Consider the following 24,680-nt stretch of genomic DNA (forward strand, 5'->3'; position numbering starts at 1 on the left):
CGGCTTCTTTAATTACAGTTCTTCACTCAAATTGATGATTGTTACTGACGTCAGGTAATTTAAAATTGGTCGGCAAAGGGTTTCAACTTGATACTCAATTATGGAGTATTGAAAAGTGTTCCGGGAAATACTGATAGCTTGAACTACGAGTATACGCGCAGATAAATTAATAACTGCCGTGTTATTCTATAGAGTTTCCGGGTAAACGCTTCTTATAGGCGAGGAGAGCAATGGCAGCGTTTTAATCTCAAAGCCTGTGTGCCTGTATACATTCTGTGAAAGTCATTACCAGCAGTACTTTGTTAACTTGAATTGACTGATGGCAGACGGCGCTCGAACAGTGGTGGGGTTAAGTAGGACCTACCGATTAATCACCCTGTCACTACAGTTTCCAATTGCTACTCGTCACGAATCCCCTTTACTTATAACTATAATTAGTATTTCTACAAAGTATTTATTACCTTTCAAACGATATATTTTTCCATACTCCGTTATAACGTTAAGTATAAATAGATGAAATTCAAATCATGCTCGATATAGGCCGATCATTTTAGCTCAAATGAAAATCTGATCAACAATATTTGAAATTATTAAACTCGCTCGCAATGACTACTAAAATTTATGACTCAACAGTCGATATCTGACATTTATACATGATTAATATATTAAAGTAATTTTGGTCCATCGAAACATGATAATTATCGTGTATTAAAATTTCCACTGTAATTTATCAGAATAATTAAAAATTTCAAATTTGAGCACGATAATTTGTATACGATTGCCGTTGCTGTTTAATTTTATGAGAAGTTTAAATTAAAATTAGAGTTAAACTGTTTTTGAATGAATTCGTCGGCTCATGAAAAATTTGTGGGTTCGGAAACGATCTCATAGATATTTAATTGGACGATCGCAAGATAACCCTTATCTGGGTATTTATTTGACCGAATGCAGAGATGAGTAGGTAAGTAATTATTCCCGGACGGTCTCGAGATTGTAATCCCGTGGGATTAGAAAGGGCGGTGTGAATGGTAATAGGAGCTCTGAGGCAGTGCGGTCTGATTTACTGCTAAGATTCAATAGTGAATATTTTAAGCACTGATTTATACACCGACGTTTCTTAAACTTCTGCGCTGTCTATCGGCACTAACTCTATGATAAATGGCAAATGAATACGGTATGAAATTGTGTATTCATCTGAAATTGCAGTTTTATTTATTGCATGAACACTAGATTGTGATTTTTCATAAATAAATCATTCTACGTAAGAATTGAATGTTTTCGTAGAAAAGTTAGGAAAAGGTGAATTACAAAGCAATTATTTCAATGTTGGTTTATTTATTTAGCAACTGTCTTAACTGTTTTGTGCCGTACACGATGACCTTTTAAATGTCTTCAATTTTTTATAACGATAGTAATGTCTATCGGTGGACCAATTTAATAGTACGTAATAAATAACGTTTCTTTAATCTTATTATAATATTCAACGAATAATCTTACATAATACATTTATCATAATTAATAACTGAAATCAAACTCACAATTAAATAGTGCGTACATCGACTATATTAAGAACGATTTAGTAATTTCGATATTCAGTGTAGATGTATTATATTTTATCAGGACACAATGTTTTAATACAACTCCATGAAAAATAAATACAATAAATAATTTAAAAATGTAAAATATGGAGACTTAATAACCGTTAAGAGTTCGTTAACGCAACACAAACTTAATCAATTAATTTGATATACGACACACTGCATTTAGTAATCTTTTGCTATGCACATACAATTATGTGACTAATTCAATTAAGTATCCCAATAATACGGCCATAGCACGCAAACGTTCAGTCATAAAATTTGCATGATATCCCAGACCTATAAATTTTACGTTATTTCATGATTTATTTGAAAATGACTACATTAGTTCCGTTCTGCATTAACTAGTGTACTATCTTTTGGAAAGGAAATATTTCCGTGCATTCAAAATATTGCTGCTGCGATGGTACCGAAAAATATAAGAAGTAACGTAACATATTTACATACCTATATTGAATACATATAAGGGGTCGTTATGGTTTTTGAAGAAGCAAGAAACAAGAAACAGGAAGATTTCCTCTTTGTCTGTACATACATCTCAAATGTAGAGGGCTGTATTGAAATGATTTTCGAATTGATTTTCTTATAAGTTAAATATTCATTAAACATAAAACTATTGACCAAAATAATGACATCCAAGGCAATACTAAGATCCATTGTTACTTATGTTTATTACGGCGAGATTGTTACTATACATAATATATTTTTCATATATTACCTATATTGTCAAATATGCGTATGTTGTATTACGAATATCAAGTACCTAGCCTGAGCTGCGAACATCGACCATTATATCGATATCGCTTATCGATAATACGTAGTTTGCATTAATTGTTTATTGAAGCGCTTGGACATTATTTTATAATGGAATCTAATCAGCACTTGCGTTAATGATGTCATTTTGAAACCAAATTTTATTATTTGTCATGGTTTTTTACAACCCTAGTATACGATTGAAATCATATATTAAATTTCTCAAACACGAATCTAATAATTTAGTGTCAACAGTATTAAGAAGTTTAAATAGTTCTAAAAAAATAAATACAATTCAGGTAAATTTTTGTAATAACATTTTAACACAAACACAAAAAAGTTCCGGTTACGAGGGGAGAGAATCGCCTTCATGTCCGGTGGAAATTATATTTTGTTAAGTTATTCGTGTTTTTTTTTCTTTCAATCGTATGTGTTTATTCAGCAAGGTATTTAGTGGTCGTTCTTTTAATTATAATCTGCTTTATTCATAGAAAAGTGGTACCTAAATAGATTATTCAATGATATGATTATGAAGGTTTACAACAAGCTTCCACGCGCGCAACTTAACAATAGTTTATAACTTCTACGACTTAATGAAAAATATCACGACATTACCATTAATATTTTTTGATAGATACATCCAAATCAGATACATAGAGTGTATTTTACATTCACATGCATACACAATTCTATTTCCAAATCTATCTGAAACAATTCAACATCTAATAATAGAAGTACATAAGGTACCTTTAGTTTTTCCTTGCGGTCCACCTCTAGAAATGAGATCGCCTCCATCTTCTCTCCGCCATACTATCTTCGGTGGTGGGTATCCTCTAGCCTTACACACTAACTTAGCAGAACCGCCCTCAGGCACCATCATGTCTCCAGACGTCTCCTCATAAATGATGTCGGGCGGTATTACTACTTCTAGAAACGCTGTCTGTACAGAACAAATAGTTTAAGACACATACCTATACTAATACCGTTCCAAGACAATCATAGTACCTACGTTATCTACGTATGTATTCAGTTAACATTATAGTTACTTGTTTAATTTGCTAATTGCTTTTAAATACTAATTTCATGACATAGCCCGAAAATGAGATTACTGCTGGCATATTACTAACGTTTATTCATACATACATACTACAAACGTTTATTCCAGCCAAAAGAATCCATTGATATCCAAAATTCAATATTATAAAGATAATTAATTCGTACAATTAATTATATATAATGAAATTCAATATGTTGAAATTAATAGAACGGCATAAATTATAATAATTACCTGCATTTTCATTGGATCTGTATTAACTTGGCACATGTACTGTCCTCTGTCCTCCCGCTTCACTCCGCGAATGTTGAGTGTCCAGGTATTGTAGTCGTTGTGGGTGACGCTCAACCTCGCATTGTTCGTGATCACGTGCTCGTGTATAGCTAAAATTGCCTTTGTATCCGCCTTGATCCACGCTACCTGTCTCGGGAAATGTATCCAACAATCCGTCATATACATAAACTTTCGAACAACAAAGCAGTCGGACAGAAAGTTCCGAGTAAAAAGATTGGAACGGAACGGGCTCAGTCCTGCATATTCGATCAACGATACAATACAATTTATACAACTGTCGGATATCTGAGCGCTGAATTTTTGTAAGAACAAGTCTAATTACAAGCGAATTCTTCCCAAGAGGCAGTCATGACAACGATCCTCGAGCGAGCAACACTATCTTGTTGCGAGAACCTCGCAAAATGCTCATGGAATTTTTAATTACATTTTCGTCTGGTAGCCGCTATGAGGCGCACTGTGGGCGCGCGGTAGAAACGCCCTCGTTTCGGCCGTTTCACCAAAGGCGTCGACATCGCAATAGAACTTAATTTCCTGCATAGCTTCTTACAAAAAGTGTCTGTCCCCAAAAATATGGCATAAACTCTTCCAAAGAATGCTTGTGATTAAATTTGCGGACTATGGGTTACCTTTTTAATCATTAATTATAGATATGAAATAAAATCTAAGTATTAAGTAATGTAATTCATTTTACGAGTGCAAAGTGCGCTACAAGAGATCAGTGCTATCATAAGAGTGAAGATTCTACTTTAGTTGCTTTCTTCATTTGAAAACAACTGGTGCAACACTAAATTGTGCTCTAGGGTACCTAAAGGAACTTTTACTACAAGTGTACATTTATATTCCACAAACAAAAGTCTTAGTGCAGTAACCTTATTTCATTCATATCTTAAACTCTTTATAATACCTATTTCATTTCATACGAACGTTAAAGAAAACTGAAAAGAACAATGCAAGTTTAGAAGTAAGCTTATAAAGTTTAACAAAGAAATTATATTTTTTGAATACAAATATTGCAATTAAAATGTTCTATAACTTCTTCAAATGCATTGCTCATAAAACTAAAACGATGTTATTATGTAAAGATATATAAATAAATTAGTATTTACCAGAAACTCATCCATACCAGCGGTGCATATCGAAGTTATGTTATGTTTAATGTTGTTAGTGCTTTTACAATTTATCCTATGTGGTTTGAGAGCATTTCTATTTTCAAACATAATAGCGAACTCATTTTGGTAAATGAAATAAAAAGCAAGGCGTTCAATGATGAAAACTATCATTATAAATATCATGTACGATCACATAGAGATAACATAACAAATGTTTCGATAATAGCATAGGATGTAGATTAGCTGTGGGGACAGTTGAGAGCTCTGCCTCTCGAAATGATTGAACAGGGACCAAGGGGGTTTGTCCTGGCTTTATTTTAATTTCGTAAAGTGACTGTTTTGCAAGCCCTCCTTACTTAGATGAAATAACCTAGTGGAGGTTTGTTGAAACAATTAGTAGACAACATAGATGTTATCATCTTGAAACTTTTATGTCTTGCTTGGTTATGAAAAAATACATTTATATTGGACCATATAAAGATAATTAAAACAAAATACTTATAATAAACTAAAAAATAATTATAAAGAGTTAGATCTAGTGCGATTGTGTTTGCATGCTCTTTTGAAGTTAATTAAATACTAAACTCAAGAAACGTTCCAGAAAGTATGCATTTATTATGCTATATTTTTGCAAAAATGTATGCTTTAATTGTCCGCGTATAAAACGGCGGCGATTTTATAGTGAATTCTTGAGCTTTAGTTAATTTATGTACGTGTGTGTATACGGTGCAAGTGGTGCATTGTATTATTACCAACTAGGCTACTATTGTGAACAAAGTCTGTGCGAAAGTTATCGTGTCACACTCTATACTAGATAGAGACAGTATCTAAGTAGTGATGGAAAGTGCATAGAAAGTCGTGTGCTAAAGAAGTGTGCAGGAAGTGTGATAGTCAGTGCAGAGGTCTAAGTAAGATCTATAATTGAGACTAATATTTATTTTATTTTATTATATCTTATGCTGAGAATTATTGCCTTTTGTCCTTTCTTAAAATTGAACTAAGCATTGATCAATAAATTTAATTGTCAATGAACAATCAAAAAACAAAACATGAATACATGACAGGTAAATAAATAATTTACACGTGGTAAATTTAAAAAGCTGCTGCTTGATAACTACGAGCAATATTTGTATAAATTTTACCATTCAGCTCCTGTTTCTCTTCCAATAGCCCATATGTGCGCTGAGAATAGCGTGATTTATGAATAAATAACAAATCAATAACGGGACCGTGTCTTACAATTATAGATCTTATCTCTGAAGTGCAGAGTGCTCCTCTATTCAGTCGGCTAGCTGTATTGAGTTAGTTTGATACACACCCTGGCAGTGGCGGAGTCGCCACTCACCCTGTAACCACCGAGGTTATTAACCACGCAGGTGAACGTTGCGTCTCTTCCTTGGGCGATGGTCACATTCTCCAGAGGGAACAAGAAGTCCGGTTCCAGACCTAGGGCTGAAACGGAAAATAATGTCATTAAACAGAAAACAGAAATTTCTCAGGCACTAAACAAAGTAATTGAGATTGTAAATGCTCTACATTCTATCGTGGAATACCTTTTATTCCTTTTTTAATAAATATGTATGATTGACTTTTTTACTTAAGATTTAGAATTAGGATTAGGAATACAGGCTTAGGATTGCAATTCATAACTTTTTAATGTACAGTAAGATAAATTAATTCAATGGTATGACATTGTATACTAAAATGTAATAGATTAGGCTTTATATCACAAAATTTACATTTGTATAACGGAGAATATCAAAGACTAGTTTCGAATTCAAAACGTTGGATCTATTTAAACAGAAAGCTCCCGTTCATGTTTTGTGTGGATAATAGGAAACGTTAATGATGAATTTAAAACACTGTACGATTTAGTATCTATTTTTAAGAAGTACAATTTGCAGTTCCTTAAAAATTAAGTATTGGAGGTGTAATATTATATTCATATAGATATAGTTTTATTCCAGCTACATAAATTCATCCAAAATCTTTCTTCAAGGTATACAAAATTCAAGAGGTATTTTTGGGAGTCGCTTAAATATATCTTGGCGAGTCTTTTGTATTGCCGGAACGAATGGATCGCTGGAAGCGTCAATATTCTACGTGACCAGTCGTGTGTCCAAGGAAACATGTGTCGGAAGTGAAGACTATCTATTTGCTCATAGAATAGCGATGGCTACGTCATTTGTTGACATTCAAATATACCGATTACATCTGAGTTTAACGGAATTTGGATAGGTCTTACGTCCCGAATCTTTTTGCTTTGAATGTTTTTGAATATTTTTTATGCTGGAAATAATAATATTAGCACTATTGTTTAATAAATACTTTTAAAATGAAAAAGGCTTAAAAAATATTTTTTAATGTTAAAGAAATATAATATTACACTAGCTTCCGCCCGCGACTCCGTCCGCGCGGATGTCGGTCTTCGCGTGGATGGTTTGTTTCTCCATTTTGAGTAACTCTGACAATGACATCTTATAAATATCTATCTGACCCAAATACGGCTAGGCCTATAATAAATTAATAATACGCAACGTGTGTTCGCGGTTCTACAGAACAACGTCTATGGATAACTGAAAAAGTAAGATTATTTTTTTTCTACGTATTTTTCCAGGATAAAAAGTATCCTATTTTACGCTCAGGATAACAAGGTATAATTATACCAAGTTTCATCGAAATCGAACCGGTAGTTTTCACGTGATGTCTTCACATACAGACAGACAGACAGACAGACAGACAGACAAAAATTTTTTTAATTACATATTTGGGTTTGGTATCGATCCAGTAACACCCCCTGCTATTTATTTTTTCAATATTTTCAATGTACAGAATTGACCCTTCTACAGATTTATTATATTATGTATAGATAATTGATTGAAAATATCCTTAAATTTTTCAGAACGTAAAGGCAAAAAACTACAAATCTTTTATACCTACCTGCAAAGTTGGATTGACTTTTCGGAATATAGAGCTCTGATAAAAATAGAGTGCATCAAAGCGAGCCAATACCGTCGTGTTTGTACGACAACGTGTGGTCCGCCCAAATGGGTCAATTGAAACACAAGTGCAAATGTCGCTACGCTAAAATGCCGGCGTTATAACATGTCCTACAAACATCTAGGCAATAGATATTATGGTACGAATATAGAAGACGATACAGTAAGCTATTTACGGAGAGAATATTCGATATGGTGAGTGCCTCAAAATTAATCCAAGGGTATCGATTGTGTGAATTGCATCGCAAGTTATATACCTAGATGTATTTACAAGTTAGAGATTTCGCAGATCCTAGTTGGTAATATTTTAAACTGGTATTGTTATTGCGAATTTTTGTAACCGGCGTAATAAATTGTTTAGTGTCGTAGACAAAGAAAACTGAAAAGCATCGAAGAGGTTAAATATTTCACTATATTTGCAAAAGTTAAAAAGGATCGAGTTAGAAAACAGAAAACATCATTATTCCAATAATTTTACGTAAGAATAATACTTATTTTATGAAAGTACAAGTTGAAAGTTCTTACGATGTTCGAAGGACGCGTGTATTTCGTGGCTCAGAGAAGTTGAATTTGTTTGCCATAACTAGTTAAATGTTGGCCTAAACTTTATTTAAATGACAAACTCTAAGAGATGTTGTAGTCCTTGTTATTGTAGTTCAAGTCCATTTTCGAGTTGGGTCAAGTGAACTCCACGGTACAGATAGTTTCGATAATTTTCTGTTGGAGATGGAGTAAATTGAACTGAATCAATTAGGTTTTGCCTTTTTTTCTAACAATATTTTTAATAAATCTTTGTTAAGTTAATGTGAAAATAAGAATGTGTAGTTTTACAATAAATGCTATTAGAGATACTTTTTAGTAGATAAGAAAAAAAATATATTTACACTTTGTACTTCCATAAATAAAAAAAGACGTGTGGCACTCGGGGACTGCCGCGGTAAAGCTATTGCATAGCATGCCTTCAAGCCACACCTCCGTGCCCATTGGATTGGGGAGCGTGAGGTTTTTTCGTTACGGAATTTCTGGATTCGGTCCCCGCGCTCAAGGCCCGCGATAGAAGCTATGCAATAGCTTAAAAACTATTGTACTTCCATTGGATACAGAGGAAATAATTCAAATTAAAATGAATAACGCCGGACTGGGAGTAATAATACTGAAACAATGTTGCAGAAAACCAAGAATTTGGTTTGGGTTTTGAGAGCTCGGTCGAAGTAAGTGAATTCTTTAACAACATTGTTTCTAAATTAAAACAATCTCATAATTGCACATTCTCTAACTTCTTTGATGCAGCGTATTTTACGGGTGGTGAGGGGGCACGGGGGTGCGGGGGCTGGTGAAGGGGTGAGTTGGCTTGGGGTAAGTTTTGAGGCGAAGTTAAGCCGATTAAGTGTCATTTCCGCCGCGAAACTAGCACTGTTCATTAAATATTTCGTGCGACTTAATTGCTAAGGTCGTCTACATAGAAATGTGGACGAATTCGATTTGATTTCGAAGGCGATATCATCTCAAATTATCTCTAGTGTACCAATTTAATGAGACGTGAATTATGTTATTTAGAAAGGAAACTATTTTCTTGTAATCTCTTTACTATCGTATGTTGTGTTACCTATTCCAAGTCCTTGAAACTACAGTAACGAAATTAGATATGGTACTGCCAAAGTAATTCACATATTGTTATAGTTGATTTATTAACATTTACATAGTATGTCTGAATACGTGGATAGTAATTTTGTTAAAGCATCATCACTGCATGGTATAAAACAAAGTCGCTATCTCTGTCCCTATGTCCCTTTGTATGCTTAAATCTTTAAAACTACTCAACGGATTTTGATGCGGTTTTTTTAATAGATAGAATGATTCAAGAGGAAGATTTTAGTATATAATTTATAAGGTTTTAGACAAAGTGCGCGAAGCCGCGGGTGGTAAGCTAGTCAATATATAATAACGGAAAGACAACTTCTAAAAGCAATAAGACAAAGCCAGAACCACTTAACTTTAAAAGTTTAAACAAGAGGTAGACCTCAAAAGGCGAGTAGAAAATTCATTAAAGACATCTTGACCGAGGCACGTGTTGAAACTATTCTCACGTGTAAACGAATTACCAGCAAGATAAATAAGAAGCGCACCGACGAAACCGACTACCAATTACTCGAAGAACAAACCGAGAGCGGGCGGAAGAAAAATAAGATTTTTCCCATTCTTTCCTGTTCTATCTCTAGATGTTTAAGATTAGAACAATGTTATAATGTCAATTGTTTTGTCGTCTACGCTATGATAGTGCTAGTTTTATGTTGAGAATACGGTGTTTTAGTTTGATGCATCAGCCAGAAAGTTGTTGTAGTATTTGATTTAAAGGAAAATTAAAAATGATGTTTTAGATGCTTAGTAACAACTAAAATGTTAAATAATTTTATTTTAATTCTCATTTACTACGTCGATAGAATTGCACTGGAGTTGATTGTAATGTGCATTATCACTTCTTCACTTTAAAAGGATTAAAGCTTGTCTATGAGGTAAAGTAGTATTTATTACATTTAATATACATAACAGACGAATGTATGGAGTATTGTACTATCCAGATATGCTTATGAATAATACGATCTTAAATTTTATATCAAAGGATCTTCTGTAATATTATATAAGTAATTCAGTTGGAATAGTTGGAATACATTATTTTGTAATACACAATTATTATTCTGTTTTTTATCACACCGCGATAAGAATTTCCCTGTTATTTTTGTCCCTAACATTGTTTTAATCGTTAATCAATATGGTATTAATTCCAACTGTTCTTCTTGGATTAGTTCTTTGCGTTCGGCAAAGACAAACACGTTTTCTATATGAGCATAAATACTTTCTTCCTGAGAGTAAGAAGCGAGAGGTCGGTTGCACTTCAATTAGAGCCAAATAAAAAATTGATCAACTGTAAAGTCGTGAAATAGATGAGACTTATAATTTATATCCCACACAATTTCAGGATTTTTTAAAGGATATAAAGCGTTATTTTTTTTCAAAATCATAGGATAGTTCTATTCTTAGCGTATTTTCTAGCTCCAACGTTAATACATTCCATTCGCACTCAGATTTTCATTTCGTTACCATACACGCGTCATTATTGGGAAATAAAAATGTTCATCACGCATATAAGCAGCGTGGGTTTCGCGGTACTTTTTCAATAACCCAAGCTCGGGACCTAATGGCCGCCAGATGGCAAGTTGAGCAAAGTGATGCTATCAAAAAGCGGTTGCGTCGGTTATCGGAGCACTTTGCGCTTTCACCCTGACGAGGGTCAACTTACATGTGTACATCCTCAGATTCGACTCGAAATACCACATTTCTTCATTATCTTATCTACACACAACACCTAATACATAACAATTAACGAGGCACTTCAAATATCTTAGCCGCTTAAGACTAGAGCGCGTAGTATTACCCGCGCTTGGGTAGAATGCGATTATTTTAAATGTACTTCATAATTTTTCAGCTCGGCATTTCTAACGCTTTATATAAATGTGGCATTTAAAATATAAGGTAGTGAACATTATATTTTATATATTCGCTGACTTTCTTGCTTTTAAAGTGAAAAATCTATGGAAACAAAAGATAATTTTGAAAAAAATTTGGCGCTCTTTGGCATACGAGTTAAATTGAAATAAGTCCCTGATTGAGTCAATGAAACTTTAACGTTTGTAACAAAACGAATTGACTAAATAAACTAATTTTAAAAGAAAATTTGTAAAATAAAGCGAATAATTCGTGGTATTTCTAATCCGTTGCATTACATCACCATCTATTCAATTTTATTAAAATTTCAGTGGTAACACAATATCAAAAATCAACTACTCGATAAAGGTTCTTAAAGTATTTGAATAAACTATAACTACTGTGAGTAAAGTGCATCATCAAGTTAAAGTGAATTACGTTCACAACATCTAGCTGAAGTGTCTCGTGACTCGTCTACTGTAATATTTTCCGCAACAAGCTACTTTTTCCCTTCTTAGCGGATTCTTTTAAGCATAATTCTATTAGGCGTCACAGTCGTGTCATAGTTCACGGAATGGAGCAGCTCCGAGTTCATAAAATGCTACAACAAAAGACCTTTGCGCTGAACGTTTATGCTACTTTATTTGAATAAATTTTCTTAAATAAAAGCACCGTTTTAGCTACCCGCATGCATTGTTATTCAGTCGACGAGTCTGAGGCGCGCGCCCCTTAGCTTATCGTCGACCCCCAGCCGTTGTAAATTAAATAAATATACATCTAATGAGCGGAAATACAATGCATGAATAAGTTGAATAATTGCTCCATCCTGTACTTCACTTGAATTTTCTTTGAACGTTGATTCATAAAATGTTTGTGATGGAGGCAATAGTAATTGCTATTACAAGCACTAAGCAGACGCAGTTAGTTATAAGAAGTCTAATTTTTTATTTATTAATCAGAAAGGAAATTGTAAAGTGTTTAAGAATATGGAAAATTTTATTCATATTATTATTTTTCATACAATTTGCGTAGGACTTTACAAATACGAGCATAAGAAACAATGAATGTACCTACGTGAATAAAGCGTATAACAGTTTTTATTAAACGAAAAACAATTATTGCTATGAACGCAGGTAAAAGTTTGTTTTGTTCATTGTTTCATTATTTTTTTGTTTGAGTATGAATACAGGTTTAGTATGCGGGCTGAATTGTTACATTTAAATAGCACTATTTGCTTGGTTTATATAATAATTTTATCGGTAGGTAATGGGAATTTAGTAATTTATCCTTAGGGCTGATTTTTCAATCGTTGGTTATAACTTATTCATCGAATAACGTATTAAACTACCATTTCAAAATTGTATTTTGTCCGTATTTAACATTTTAAAAATATGTTCGTGTAAAACTTTATTAGACGGATAAATTTTAACCAAGGATTGAAAAATCAGCCTTTAGTGCGAAATATTAAACTTTTATTATCTATTTTCACCCAAACAATTATGATGTTTTAATCTTTTATATGAGGAGGAACTAAATTTATTTGAATTAAGTGTTAATAGTGGCGCCAGTATGAGAGCGCTAGCAAAGTCCTTGCGGTAAGATTAAATTTGCCCCAGACATTTATGTTTAACTCTTTTACTTCAACACCGCTCATAGAGAATACAACGGTTCTTTCAGATTACTTTAAATAAAAGTATGTGTATACTTTGTTTCGAGTTACAACAAATTCAATACAGCACAAGAGCCTTTCATTGTATTATTTATCATCAATTGTATTCAACAAAGGGTGGATGAATTCATTGTCACTATTGTGGGAGCTCCGCACGGTCAAACGCGGCGCAGACAAATAAGAACAGCCGTGAGCTCCATGTATAGAAGGATAGGAGACATGAGCTCTTATATTCTTGTACATTGATCTGGGAATGTACGGCTTGTTTCCTCTGAACAGAGCCTTTGAAGCGGTCTGACGGGTCGGCCTTTGAGAGTTGCACGGACGCATTTTGATAGTGCTATCGATTTGAATTACTCTGAATAGATTTTTAGTTCGCTCGTCCGTTGCATTGGTGTAGTGTTTTCATTTTTCCGGTTGAACAGCATAATATTTCGTCCAATTCCTGTTTTTTCGGTGTTTATTGTCATTTATAGTTTCTAGCGGTTAGACGTAGGTCTAGGTTACGTTAAAACTAGAAAATAGATTCGTATATTCAGTTAGCAACGACATACAAATTTGATTAAAATAGAGATTTCTATATTCAGCAAGTTAATAATATAATATTATCAATATTAGGTATATATGACGGTATTAATCGACATTCTATTTGTCTTTTGCTTCATGACCCCGTCCCGCTTGCGAAGGCAGAGCGTTCGAGAATTTCAATTTAGGAGAAGAATGTGCCGACATAACGTGTGGCCCGAGATATTTTGATAGGACATGTTCTCCGTGAATAAATCTTTTTAATCGTATTAAAACTTTTAATAGTGTATTTAATATATGATAATGCCATCGCGGTGTCTAAATTCCCTTCTAACGGCTAATTCATTAGACCCGCGAAGAGCATGCGGTTGACTTTAATTCGGTATTCTATCACTAGTTATATTTTATGTTTACTTATTATTTTTATTGTTTTCATAAGTTTCTTACCTAAAATAACTAGATAAGAATACTTATTTCTAATTTATTTGTCTGTATTGTTTGAGATGAATTGTTGGAGACAAAACATGACAGAAGTAAAGTTGTGTGTATTTTTAGATTAAAGATGGACTTTTCAATGCTGTATTTTATTATCTAGACTCTAGAGAAACAGAAATTCCGTTTGATAAATGACAAACTATATTAAATGCATTATGAAATTTCGAATTTAAGGAACTTAAGGACTTTAGGTAAATAAAACATGTCTGTAACGCTAGCACGAAGCTTGCTAGCTCATATTTCAAAATATAAGTATTAAAATATATAATAATATAACAAGGTGCATTGTTACCATCGCATCATAAACGGGATAATATAATTTTTATCAGATTGAAATCGAAATTACGGCCGTACACAGCGAGCAAGAGCAAATGAAACAGCCAGTTAAAATGAACGAACTAAATATATATAAATATGTAAAGATAAGCTTGTTTTCATAAGCCATATCAAATTCATTACGACAATAAACTCCCAAATGTATTTACAAGGGATCACGTCATGAATAAATTTCGTCAACGGAAAGTTTGATGCGTGAAATAGCGGTGCCAACTTAGACAGAGCTTTAAAATTGAGTATATTTATTTATGCGAGTTTTCATCACGTTGTACGACAAATTGCTCGTTTATACGTGGGAATCGGTGTACAGATAGCATTATGGTTTATGATCATCAAACGTAATATGTTATAATATTATGAGGAACAAAATATACCAGTTCTGTTGAAACCTCTTCTATAGTCACGCATTTTTCGTTTGTTTCGTATGCTTGTGTGTATCTGACTCTTTTGGACTCTATTTCGACTCTTTAAACGGACAGATTTGGGACAATCGAACTCAGCATTTCATTTTTACACTTATTTGCGACCGACAAAAAAATAACTCCATGATTGATAAAATCGTTATTAAATAATAGTTACTAAAGGGTGTTTTTGTAAGGGTTTTAAAACTGTACTTTTTATTGTTATATTTATTGTAAACAAATTAAAAATAATATGAGATTATTTTCATCCAATTATTGACATTATTGTATGAACATTTTGCACGCAGTACGTCGTGTTGTCCACTTTGGCCGGGTACAAAGTGTCCAATATACCAAGCCTAGCCTGTTAAAACTATTTGCGTAGGTAATGTTTGTAACCTAAAATATATTCATTCATATAGAAAAGTTCATCCATCCTATCCCCATTATAAAATAAGAATCATTGTATTTTATTTCTAGGATTTATACCAAAATTCTTACATAAATGAGTCTAATATTATATTCACAACCTTATTTTTATTAAGATTAAAAATATTCAAGACATTAAAGCACTCCGCTATCATTACCTCTCCGAAGATAAAATTCATATCGTGCCGCGATTCAAGATACCGTTTACATCTACAGATCCAATTATCCATAACAATTTTACATCTCGTAAACTCGTTTGTCACATTTCGCAGTAACGGCTCTATAAACGCGATAGGCGAAATAAAAATATTGGAAGTCCGAATTCGGAGCTTGTTTCTAATAAACAAAATCGTCGGTGAGAATGGTGTGCAGTAGATAAAACCCTTATGGGCGGCGGACAAGTGACGACGGTCACGTTTTTAATTACCTCAGCCTCATCCGTAATGTGTCAACTGAACTCTAATGTCTACACGGGATCCGACTCACGAAACTTTCGATCAAGTATGTTTGTAGACGTCGATTCATTAATTAAGTAGGAATATTCCGGTGTTGCAATGACTGGAAAATATTCAAAGCTCATTCAGCGTCCTTTAAAGAAATTACTTTGCACAGTATTTTAAAAGTAACTAACTTATATTTTAATTTTGTTTTCATGTTATTTTAGAAGCAAATTCTTTGCTCATATTATGATTTATCGAGGAGAGAGAGATTTATATTATACCATTTTAAATTATGTATTTATTATCCGACTAGCATTGTGACAGTATTATAACTAAACTCACGCCGGCACCGCCCAAATTTCTTTCAAGTTTTTTTTTAATTAACAGGTTCCTTATTCAAGTAGAGATTTGTTTCTACTACACACCATTCTTCAAATCAATAAATCCATATATCAGCTTATATTACGCAATACAATCAGTAATAAAAACAAATCAAACAATTCGATCGACGACTTTACGTCTCGAACCTTTCTTGAACCGCTTACACAAAGTTAAAAGAACATAGCTGAAGGCAACTAAAAGTCTTAAATATACTGAGCAGTGAGTTTAAAAGCGGATAAAGCATTAAACGCAACAGACTGACGCAAAATATGCTGTTATGAGGCGTCGGGACGTTTAACTATTTCTCAGATTATTTGTGTAACTTTGCCAGGAAATTTTCAAGAAAAAAGTTTTTTATTCAAGCCTTGGATAAGTTATTAAAAATTCTGTTTGCAGGATAACTATTTGTTTGAATGTTGAATGAAATTATTGCTTACTTCTCTAGAGTTACTTTCAGGAAAGCTGCTATTAATTCATAATTTTTTTGTGAATAAAAAGCAAAGGCGAATTCTTAAAGGTATCTTGAAAAGAGTAGGAGTCACTCAAATCAGTTGAAACATTGTTATGACACAATATATAGAATGCAGAATACAGTAAGAGGAGCGTTAAGTAATAATAAACTGACCTAATAAGTATTTATAATATTTATATTGTTTTTCATCCCTAAGATGAAACATTAAACACTATTCCAAACACTGATAACATATACTTTAAAGACGATTTTTCACACGAAGCAATAGTCTAACCGCTTTCTATAATTCAGGAACAAGAGATCATTATTATTTAATTTTGACATAATAAGCGGAATTTCAAAAGTAAAACTTTCTGTAGACAACAAATAATTTCATTTTATAACAATCATTAATTTAATTTTGTGTACTAAAAACTTTGTTACTAAAATTGTATTTTATATTCGAGATCTGTTATGACAGAATAGAGCCTTTGAATAAACCATTGTTTAATTATCGTAAAGGAAAGGGCTTTTCAAACAATACATTATGAGCCACAGCACTATAGGCTAAAGGCAAAATTTTAATTCTCATATGCATTTCACGCAATCTTTCACTGTCACGCGCCACCAAGTCAAGAGGGTAATAAATAAAATAGCTCCCCTTTCTATATTTTAACATAAAAAACGCGTCCCATCCGCAATCTGCATGTTTATGAGTAAATATTCTATAAACATGCCGAAAGGCGGTACGACATAGTGAAACTGGGGCAGCAATACTCTGGATTGCATGCAAATAAGATAACAGTCATAAATACTAGCTTTGTTTCCGCGTCTGTCTCCAACACCGACCCCACACGGAATCACGAGTTCGTTGAACTCGATAATGTAAAATCATCTATGCTTTTTATACAACATTTTGTTTGTCAATTATTATTTGCTGGGTCATTATTTAATGTTCTTTGGTAAATCACAGGGGAAGGATTGCTCATCAGATAAGTCCAAACAGAACGGCTCATTGACTCGCTGATTAATTACAAGAAAAACCGTAGTGACATTTTGATGGAAAAATTACGCGACGTAAGCACCACCAGCTAATAGGCTCCGGTAATAACTTTTTTAATGTATTAAATTTATATGCATTATGAGATGTTCTTTTACCAAAAATAAAATGGATTCAGAGAAAAGGTTTGCTCAAAGTTATCACGTCCATGCTAACTCGTGTACTTAAATTATCCTAGTATGTTGTATTTCGCGTTCCGCAGACTCCTAAGTAGGGATTTGGAAAAGGTGGCAATAAGATATGCAAGCCCTTTTTCCTTTGTCGGCCACTCACAACGTGAGCGGAATCTCCGTGCGAGCGCGTGTGATTTTCTAACTCGTATGCAAAGAATTCAAGAGGTGTAGCGTTCACGACGAAATCGTAAAAGTGTTTGTTTACGCATTCATACTCTCGCGGCGAGGCGAGCTTTTTGTACATTAGTTTTTAAGGGTGCTCCAATAAAATTCAAATATATCGGATGGCACAATATAGTCTCGAAATAATACGAGGCCCCGTTTATTATAGACAGTCAAATTTGTATGATAGCGTAAAGGTAAGGGCGGGCGGGATGGCGAGGTCGAATAGCCGCATCATTGTGTGGGCCAGCCACGGGCGCGCGATTACAATGCCAGCACTGTGACATTTTCGCTAATGGTTTCAGGGTAGGCACAATAAAATGACAATACGACGCAAGATAAGGTGGCGAGTGAAAATTTTACAGCGAGATTAATTTAATTTCTCTGTTTGCAAGTAAACACGGTCTGCTGATCTCGCCGCTTGTTTTGGTAGTTTAAGCACATTTCTAATCTACTATTTGCAAACACAAAATTTTATTCGAAGTATGGAAGGGTTTGCGGAAACAAATTTAAGTGTCTATTGATACTAGAAGTTTACTTTTGGTTTATATAATTGTGAAGGATCATATTGTAGGTAGTATTGATATATTTTGGTATCAATTTTAGCATGAATTCTGGATTAAAATAGCAATTTAGGAAATATGTAAAATGAATTCAGAACAAATAACAAGCACAAATAACAAAAATAAATCTATACATATAATAAATCTGTAGAAGGGTCAATTCTGTACATTGAAAATATTGAAAAAATAAATACCAGGGGGTGTTACTGGATCGATTCCAAACCCAAATATGTGATTAAAAAAATTTTTGTCTGTCTGTCTGTCTGTATGTGAAGGCATCACGTGAAAACTTACGGTTCGATTTCGATGAAACTTGGTATAATTATACCTTATTATCCTGGGCGTAAAATAGGATACTTTTTATCCTGGAAAAATACGTAGAAAAAAATTAATCTTAACTTTTCAGTTATAAAGACGTTGTTCTGTAGAACCGCGAACACACGTTGCGTATTATTATAGGCCTAGCCGTATTTGGGTCTAATAGATATTTATAAGATGTTTAATTGTCAGAGTTACTCAAAATGGAGAAATAAACCATCCACGCGAAGACCGACATCCGCGCGGACGGAGTCGCGGGCGGAAGCTAGTTCGAAATAAATTCGTTTTACACAATTTTTCTATCAAAATAACAACGAATGAATCAACGAAAATCTTAATGTTTATGATGGTTAGGATATCAAGCGTGTTTTTATAGAAAGCCGTGACCCGTGGACCGCTTTTCAATGAGGACTGCGAGAACCTGCACTTTCAGTCCTGAAAGGGTTCATCCGTGTCACGCTAACGTGTTTTTATTTTTATTTGAGGGTAAATTTGTCTGAGAGATTCACAACTATTATTTTCTGATGTGTTTTTCTTTGAAACTACCAGTATAGAATGGTAAAGGAGAGGATATTTTTATGTCATTTATGTATTTCAATGTTAATTCAATCTAAACAATTTCACAAACAAATCAACTCATCAAAAGTTTAATGAAATCCAATACAAAATAAATCAAACAACAACAAAAGCTTGCATTGTGGTAGATATTGTGGTTTTCTTATAAATAAACTATTTCGTCAAAACTCAATGAATTAATTATTTTGGTAAACAGGTATCTATTTAAATGTGTGCACTCTACACAATACAGGTATCTATGTAAATGTATACACACTACACAAATAAACAAAGCTTAGTTACATGTTTAAAATGACGTCTAACACCTTTTCAAAATCTAAAAAACACCGAAAACCAAATACGTAGCTTTATTACCTGACCTATAAGAATGTATGGTCAAATAAAGGTTAATTGAAGCTATTCCATTGAACCAAGCTACTAAATAATATTAATTGTTTTAATTTCGCGAAGATATTTCCACTACCATATCTTTCGTTAATCGTATTCTAAGCGGTGGTACCTCGAGCACGAGGTCGGTAGAAAAGCGTGAAATTGAAGCCATCCTATATTCCAATGTGCACAAATAGTTCCAATTTTAGTATAAGGTAATTTTATTTTTATCGAAAATTCGCGTTTATCTAATATATAAAAATCAATGCCACTTTTCGTTGTAATTCCATAACTCGAGAACGGCTGAACCGATTTCGATAATTCTTTTTTTATTATATTCCTTGAAGTACGAGGATGGTTCTTATGTAGAGAAAACGTTAATATGTACCACGGGCGAAGCCGGGGCGGACCGCTAGTACCGTATAAACTGTAACGATAAGTATTCTATTTTCAAACTATACTAATATTCGAAATTATTAGTCAGGTTCAATGTTTAATATTTTTTTATTTTATTTTATGCAAAGGCACTCGAAATTTTTTTAACATCGTAAGTAAGTCCATAGTTTGAATTCAGTTGATCACTTCGTTAACATAAAACGAAAGAATAACATCAAGTTCAACAAGTTTTAGTATAACATTCAGGTTGCATGAACAGGAAAAAATGTAAGAAACATTCAGAGATATTTTTGTAAATATCAGCTATAAAATAAAAACTCAAGCATGGCAATCCATACTAATATTATAAATGCGAAAGTAACTCTGTCTGTCTGTCTGTTACTCAATCACGCCTAAACTACTGAACCAATTTGCATGAAATTTGGTATGGAGATATTTTAATACCCGAGAAAGGACATAGGCTACCTTTTATTGCGAAATATGTACCACGGGCGAAGCCGGGGCGGACCACTAGTAAGAAATAAAACATAGTTGCTTAACGGTGTTTTATTTTTTATTACCCTCATTTTAATAATTTATCTCGATACTTGTATTTTTTCTAAGTAATTCTGCCTGCGATAATGATTTCATACATTAATAAATAACAATAGGATTAGGACAAAAGAATTACGATTCATGTTAGTTTTAACTACATGTATAAGATACCACAATGTACTTTCATTTTTAGATCAATATTTCATTGAAATTGGGTAAACATGAAAATGGACACTTGTTATACTGAGGCGAATTTAATCAAGCAAAACGCAGACGAGCTTAAATAAAAACTTTTTTTTTGTTTACCTCTAGTGCTATGCTAATAAAAATATTTCAGTTAAAACTGGAGTTGGCGTACGTCCATCCATCTTGGCAGTTGGATAGACAGATGGCCACACAGACTGAATTTATTTAGAAGGTATATTACTTACGTGTTGAATATTTCAAATATAAAACTTTGAATTCCCATTGCATATTATCATTATTTGTGAAGGGATTGCTTGATGTGAGATGAAGAAAATAATCCAAACGACAGTTTTAAACGATCCATTTGCTTTATTAGTAAACGGCTTGGAAAGTGCATTTAATTTTTTATTATCGTACACAATTTTTCAAAAATAATTTACTATATTATGCAACTTGACAGAATTTATACGTCAAATCACGCGTGGTAGGGATAAGAACAAGATGGCGCGTAACGGAAAAATGTTACACTAAATTTTTTTCTAATCCCGATAAAGAAGTTTAACTTCAAAAATTTTGAATTTGTTCATCAAATAATTGCATATTTAAAATGTCTCACCGATAAAATTAACATGTAGCACGGCCAAAATGAGAAGCCGTGAGAGCGGCCCGCCCCGCACGCGCGCCATGATGCTCAGCGTGTTACTCTTCGATGCTGGCCACTGTTACAAGCCCGTGTCATGTTTATGGTGTTCTGCTGTTCCGCCTGAGCCGTGATGAAAATATCTGAAAATAAAATATTGTTTTAGTTTTTTGTCATTTGAGTATTTAAGCTGGTTGTTCAATAACCAATGTTAAAATCCAAATTTTATGAGATATAAACAAAAAAAATTAAATATATTTTTTTTATTAAAGTGCAGTGGGTCTCAGAGCAGGGATTTGAGACCAGCAGGAAATAAATTGGTTCTTCAATTATTTATCTGCGCATGTTATAACATCATCACTGCTCGAACGGCGAAGGAAAACATCGATAGGATATGTTCATACCCTCATAGGAGACCCGTATCTCAGCAGTAGGAACGTATATGGGCTGATGATGATGAACATTATAGAAACGATGTCTTATGTGTAAATAATCAAGTTATAAGGTACCTATATATGTACATATTATATATAGTATATACAATCATCATAAGCAATATGATGGTAGTAACTAAATAAAATATATTTGAAATCATTATACTTTTTAATACTCAAATATTACTTTGAGCTTTGAATATCAAATTACAAAGGCGATATCGTTGTATTTTAAGGACTTCTCTGAATAACCACTTAATGAATTAAATACCCACGTTCTCAACAAGCCATTTTAAAATATACGGGCATGCCATTTTGTTCGAAATACATTGAATTAATTGATAAATGTCTTTTATTTATACTTAAAGAAAATAATATCAAAATTATTTAAATTGACGAATTTATGGCATCATTGTATTATACTTTGCATCTTTAAACTGGACTTCATTTATCAATGCAAAATTATAGTAGGGTAGCTATTAATTTAGACAAGTATGTTATGAGGTATTTAAAATAAGTTACATCCATTTAATATTCTAGTCAAACATGTTCCATTTCGCAATCTTATATATAAAAATGAATCGCAAAATGTGTTGGTAAGCGCATAACTCGAGAACGGCTGAACCGATTTCGATAATTCATTTTTTATTATATTCCTTGAAGTACGAGGATGGTTCTTATGTAGAGAAAATGTAAACATGTACCACGGGCGAAGCCGGGGCGGACCGCTAGTTGGTAATAATTATAATAATGTTTTTCTATTTCTTTTTATTCTAAGCTCATATAATCTATATTGACCAAGGTTAATTCTATTATTTCTTCAGGTTATGCTTATAGAGACATTTAATTTAACTAGATATTTTGTACACATTTTGATGCAATGTAATAAATCAATTACGATTAGCGAAACGGGAACGGAATGTAAAGTCTGAATTTGGCTGGACATACGTGAAAACAGATTAAAAGGAAACACAGGAATCCAAAAGCAATACAACGAAAGCTTTAATATTATTTTTATTTGCACAGTCGGCGTCATGCCTCGTACAGTCGAACGTTTTGAAATATGAGAGAGTGTGATACGTGTGGTCGGCTCTAAAAGAATTTCATATCAAAGATGTCGCGCTTTACCGACACCTACGCTTTATTCCAGTGACCGAAATGTACTAAAAGCAAAACAATCCCGGAGCAAGTCTTTGTTGTAACAGATAATTAATTTTGTTGGCAATTAGCGATGGATAGCTCTAAGTGGGCTTAAAGCTAGATAGTTTTTTGTATCGCAATACCTAATTGTTAAATGAAAAATTTTTTTTTTTCATAATACGTTTTTGTTGAAAAGCAATGATTTATGGCATGATCGAAGTTTAATATACTGTGCAAATAATATATTTATTACTTTACTCGTTTCAGTTATTATTAATATGTTGACATTAAATAAAAGAGAGAATGTATGTTAACCCTGAAATGTTATATTTATTTTGTTTTTTATTTTAAAACATAATATTCATCGCGTTTTATTCGACAAATGAAGTTAGTTCTAGACAGCGTGCCGACGAAACGAAAACTTCGTTAACCCAATTTGTGTTTCGGAGTATTTGATTTCTTTGGGCAGTTAATCTTTTCTCATTACAACTGAGATTTATTTATTTATTTTCAGTTTAATATTACATTTATCGTACCTATTACGACATTATACCTTAATTTTAGTTTGAGATATTTTTCTACAATGATATAAATTTTCATTTTTACGCATTATAATGAACTCTCCCAGACTATTACTATATTTATTTTAAAGTTAAAGGAAGGTATAACAATGCAATGAGGTAGCTCTGTAAAGATTTGTATGAAACAATAAGTCTTTACGTCCACAGTGAGAATTGCGTTGTAATTTTTCAAAGCTATTGCATCGCTACGGAGCACGGTGGTCGGTGTACGCAGGAAGTTGTAATTAACGCCTGTAGCGCATTACGCGCTTCCCTTCCTGCCGCGTGTACATCAAGTGACATTATCGCTGTAACCCCGATGGTGCGCGATCATAAGTTACTTTAAAGTTATGCGCTCGGATAGGGTAAATTATTTCAATTTGCGAGCACTGGAAATAGTTTCCAAGTAATAAAGTTTTTAGGGTTGTTTCGCATGACTTGTTTTACTTGGCGCGTGAAGAAGTTTAAGATTTTGCATCTTTATTACTCGCGGATTGTTCGGGGTTATTTGGAATATTTAAAAGGCTGGGCGCTAAGCGATTTTATAGTGGGTGTTATTTTTTAGTACTTGCTAGGAATAGTAGGAAGGTACGCAGTTTTATAGACGTAGGAACGGCCATAATTACAGATATCATCATCATCTATTTATACAGGGTGTCCCAATAAGTAGTGATATACTGAAGCTGAGACGTAGAGGACCTAGAGGGCTATCCGAATCACCCCCATGTATGTTACGCGATTTTTCGTATTTTCGGAGTTATGACGTTTTTTTTTTTTCAATTTTTCACCTATCGCCGAGTACTATGATATTTTTACTCATGGTGACGTCAATACGAAAAATCGCATAACATACATGGGGGTGATTCGGATAGCCCTCTAGGTCCTCTACCTCCTGGCTTCAGCATATCCATACTTCTTGGGACACCCTGTATAAAATAATCTTGGTTTGTATAAAATGTTTGTTTACCGGCTTACTATTTTTACTCAGATCAAATCTTAAAAGCGGGATTTTTAACGACAAGGAATCAATTACCTAATGGTAGGTATTATTAATAAAAAAACATGTAGTTGAATATTTAGAAAAATGAAAATAGCAATAGATAAAATACGTCTGTTTTTTCTACGGACGCTGTTGCAAACTAATAACCTTAG

General features: G+C 33.3%; 1 protein-coding gene across 2 annotated transcripts in view; it reads right to left on the reverse strand.

Annotated features, from left to right (window-relative positions):
* LOC123694763 (lachesin-like) overlaps positions 1 to 24,680 on the reverse strand; it is a 52,667-nt gene that overhangs the window by 15,561 nt on the left and 12,426 nt on the right. Inside the window, exons 2-5 of one of the 2 annotated variants that reach the window (XM_045640335.1) lie at positions 21,371 to 21,537; positions 6,154 to 6,260; positions 3,640 to 3,825; positions 3,099 to 3,291 (exon numbers count right to left, since the gene is read on the reverse strand). In XM_045640335.1, the coding sequence (XP_045496291.1) occupies positions 3,099 to 3,291; positions 3,640 to 3,825; positions 6,154 to 6,260; positions 21,371 to 21,440 (556 nt within the window). In that variant the 5' untranslated portion in view covers positions 21,441 to 21,537. Of the gene's footprint in view, positions 1 to 3,098; positions 3,292 to 3,639; positions 3,826 to 6,126; positions 6,261 to 21,370; positions 21,538 to 24,680 lie in introns of both variants that reach the window. The other variant, XM_045640333.1, reaches the window with a different exon arrangement.

Source organism: Colias croceus, chromosome 1 (assembly GCF_905220415.1).
Source record: "Colias croceus chromosome 1, ilColCroc2.1".
Lineage (NCBI taxonomy): Eukaryota > Metazoa > Arthropoda > Insecta > Lepidoptera > Pieridae > Colias > Colias croceus.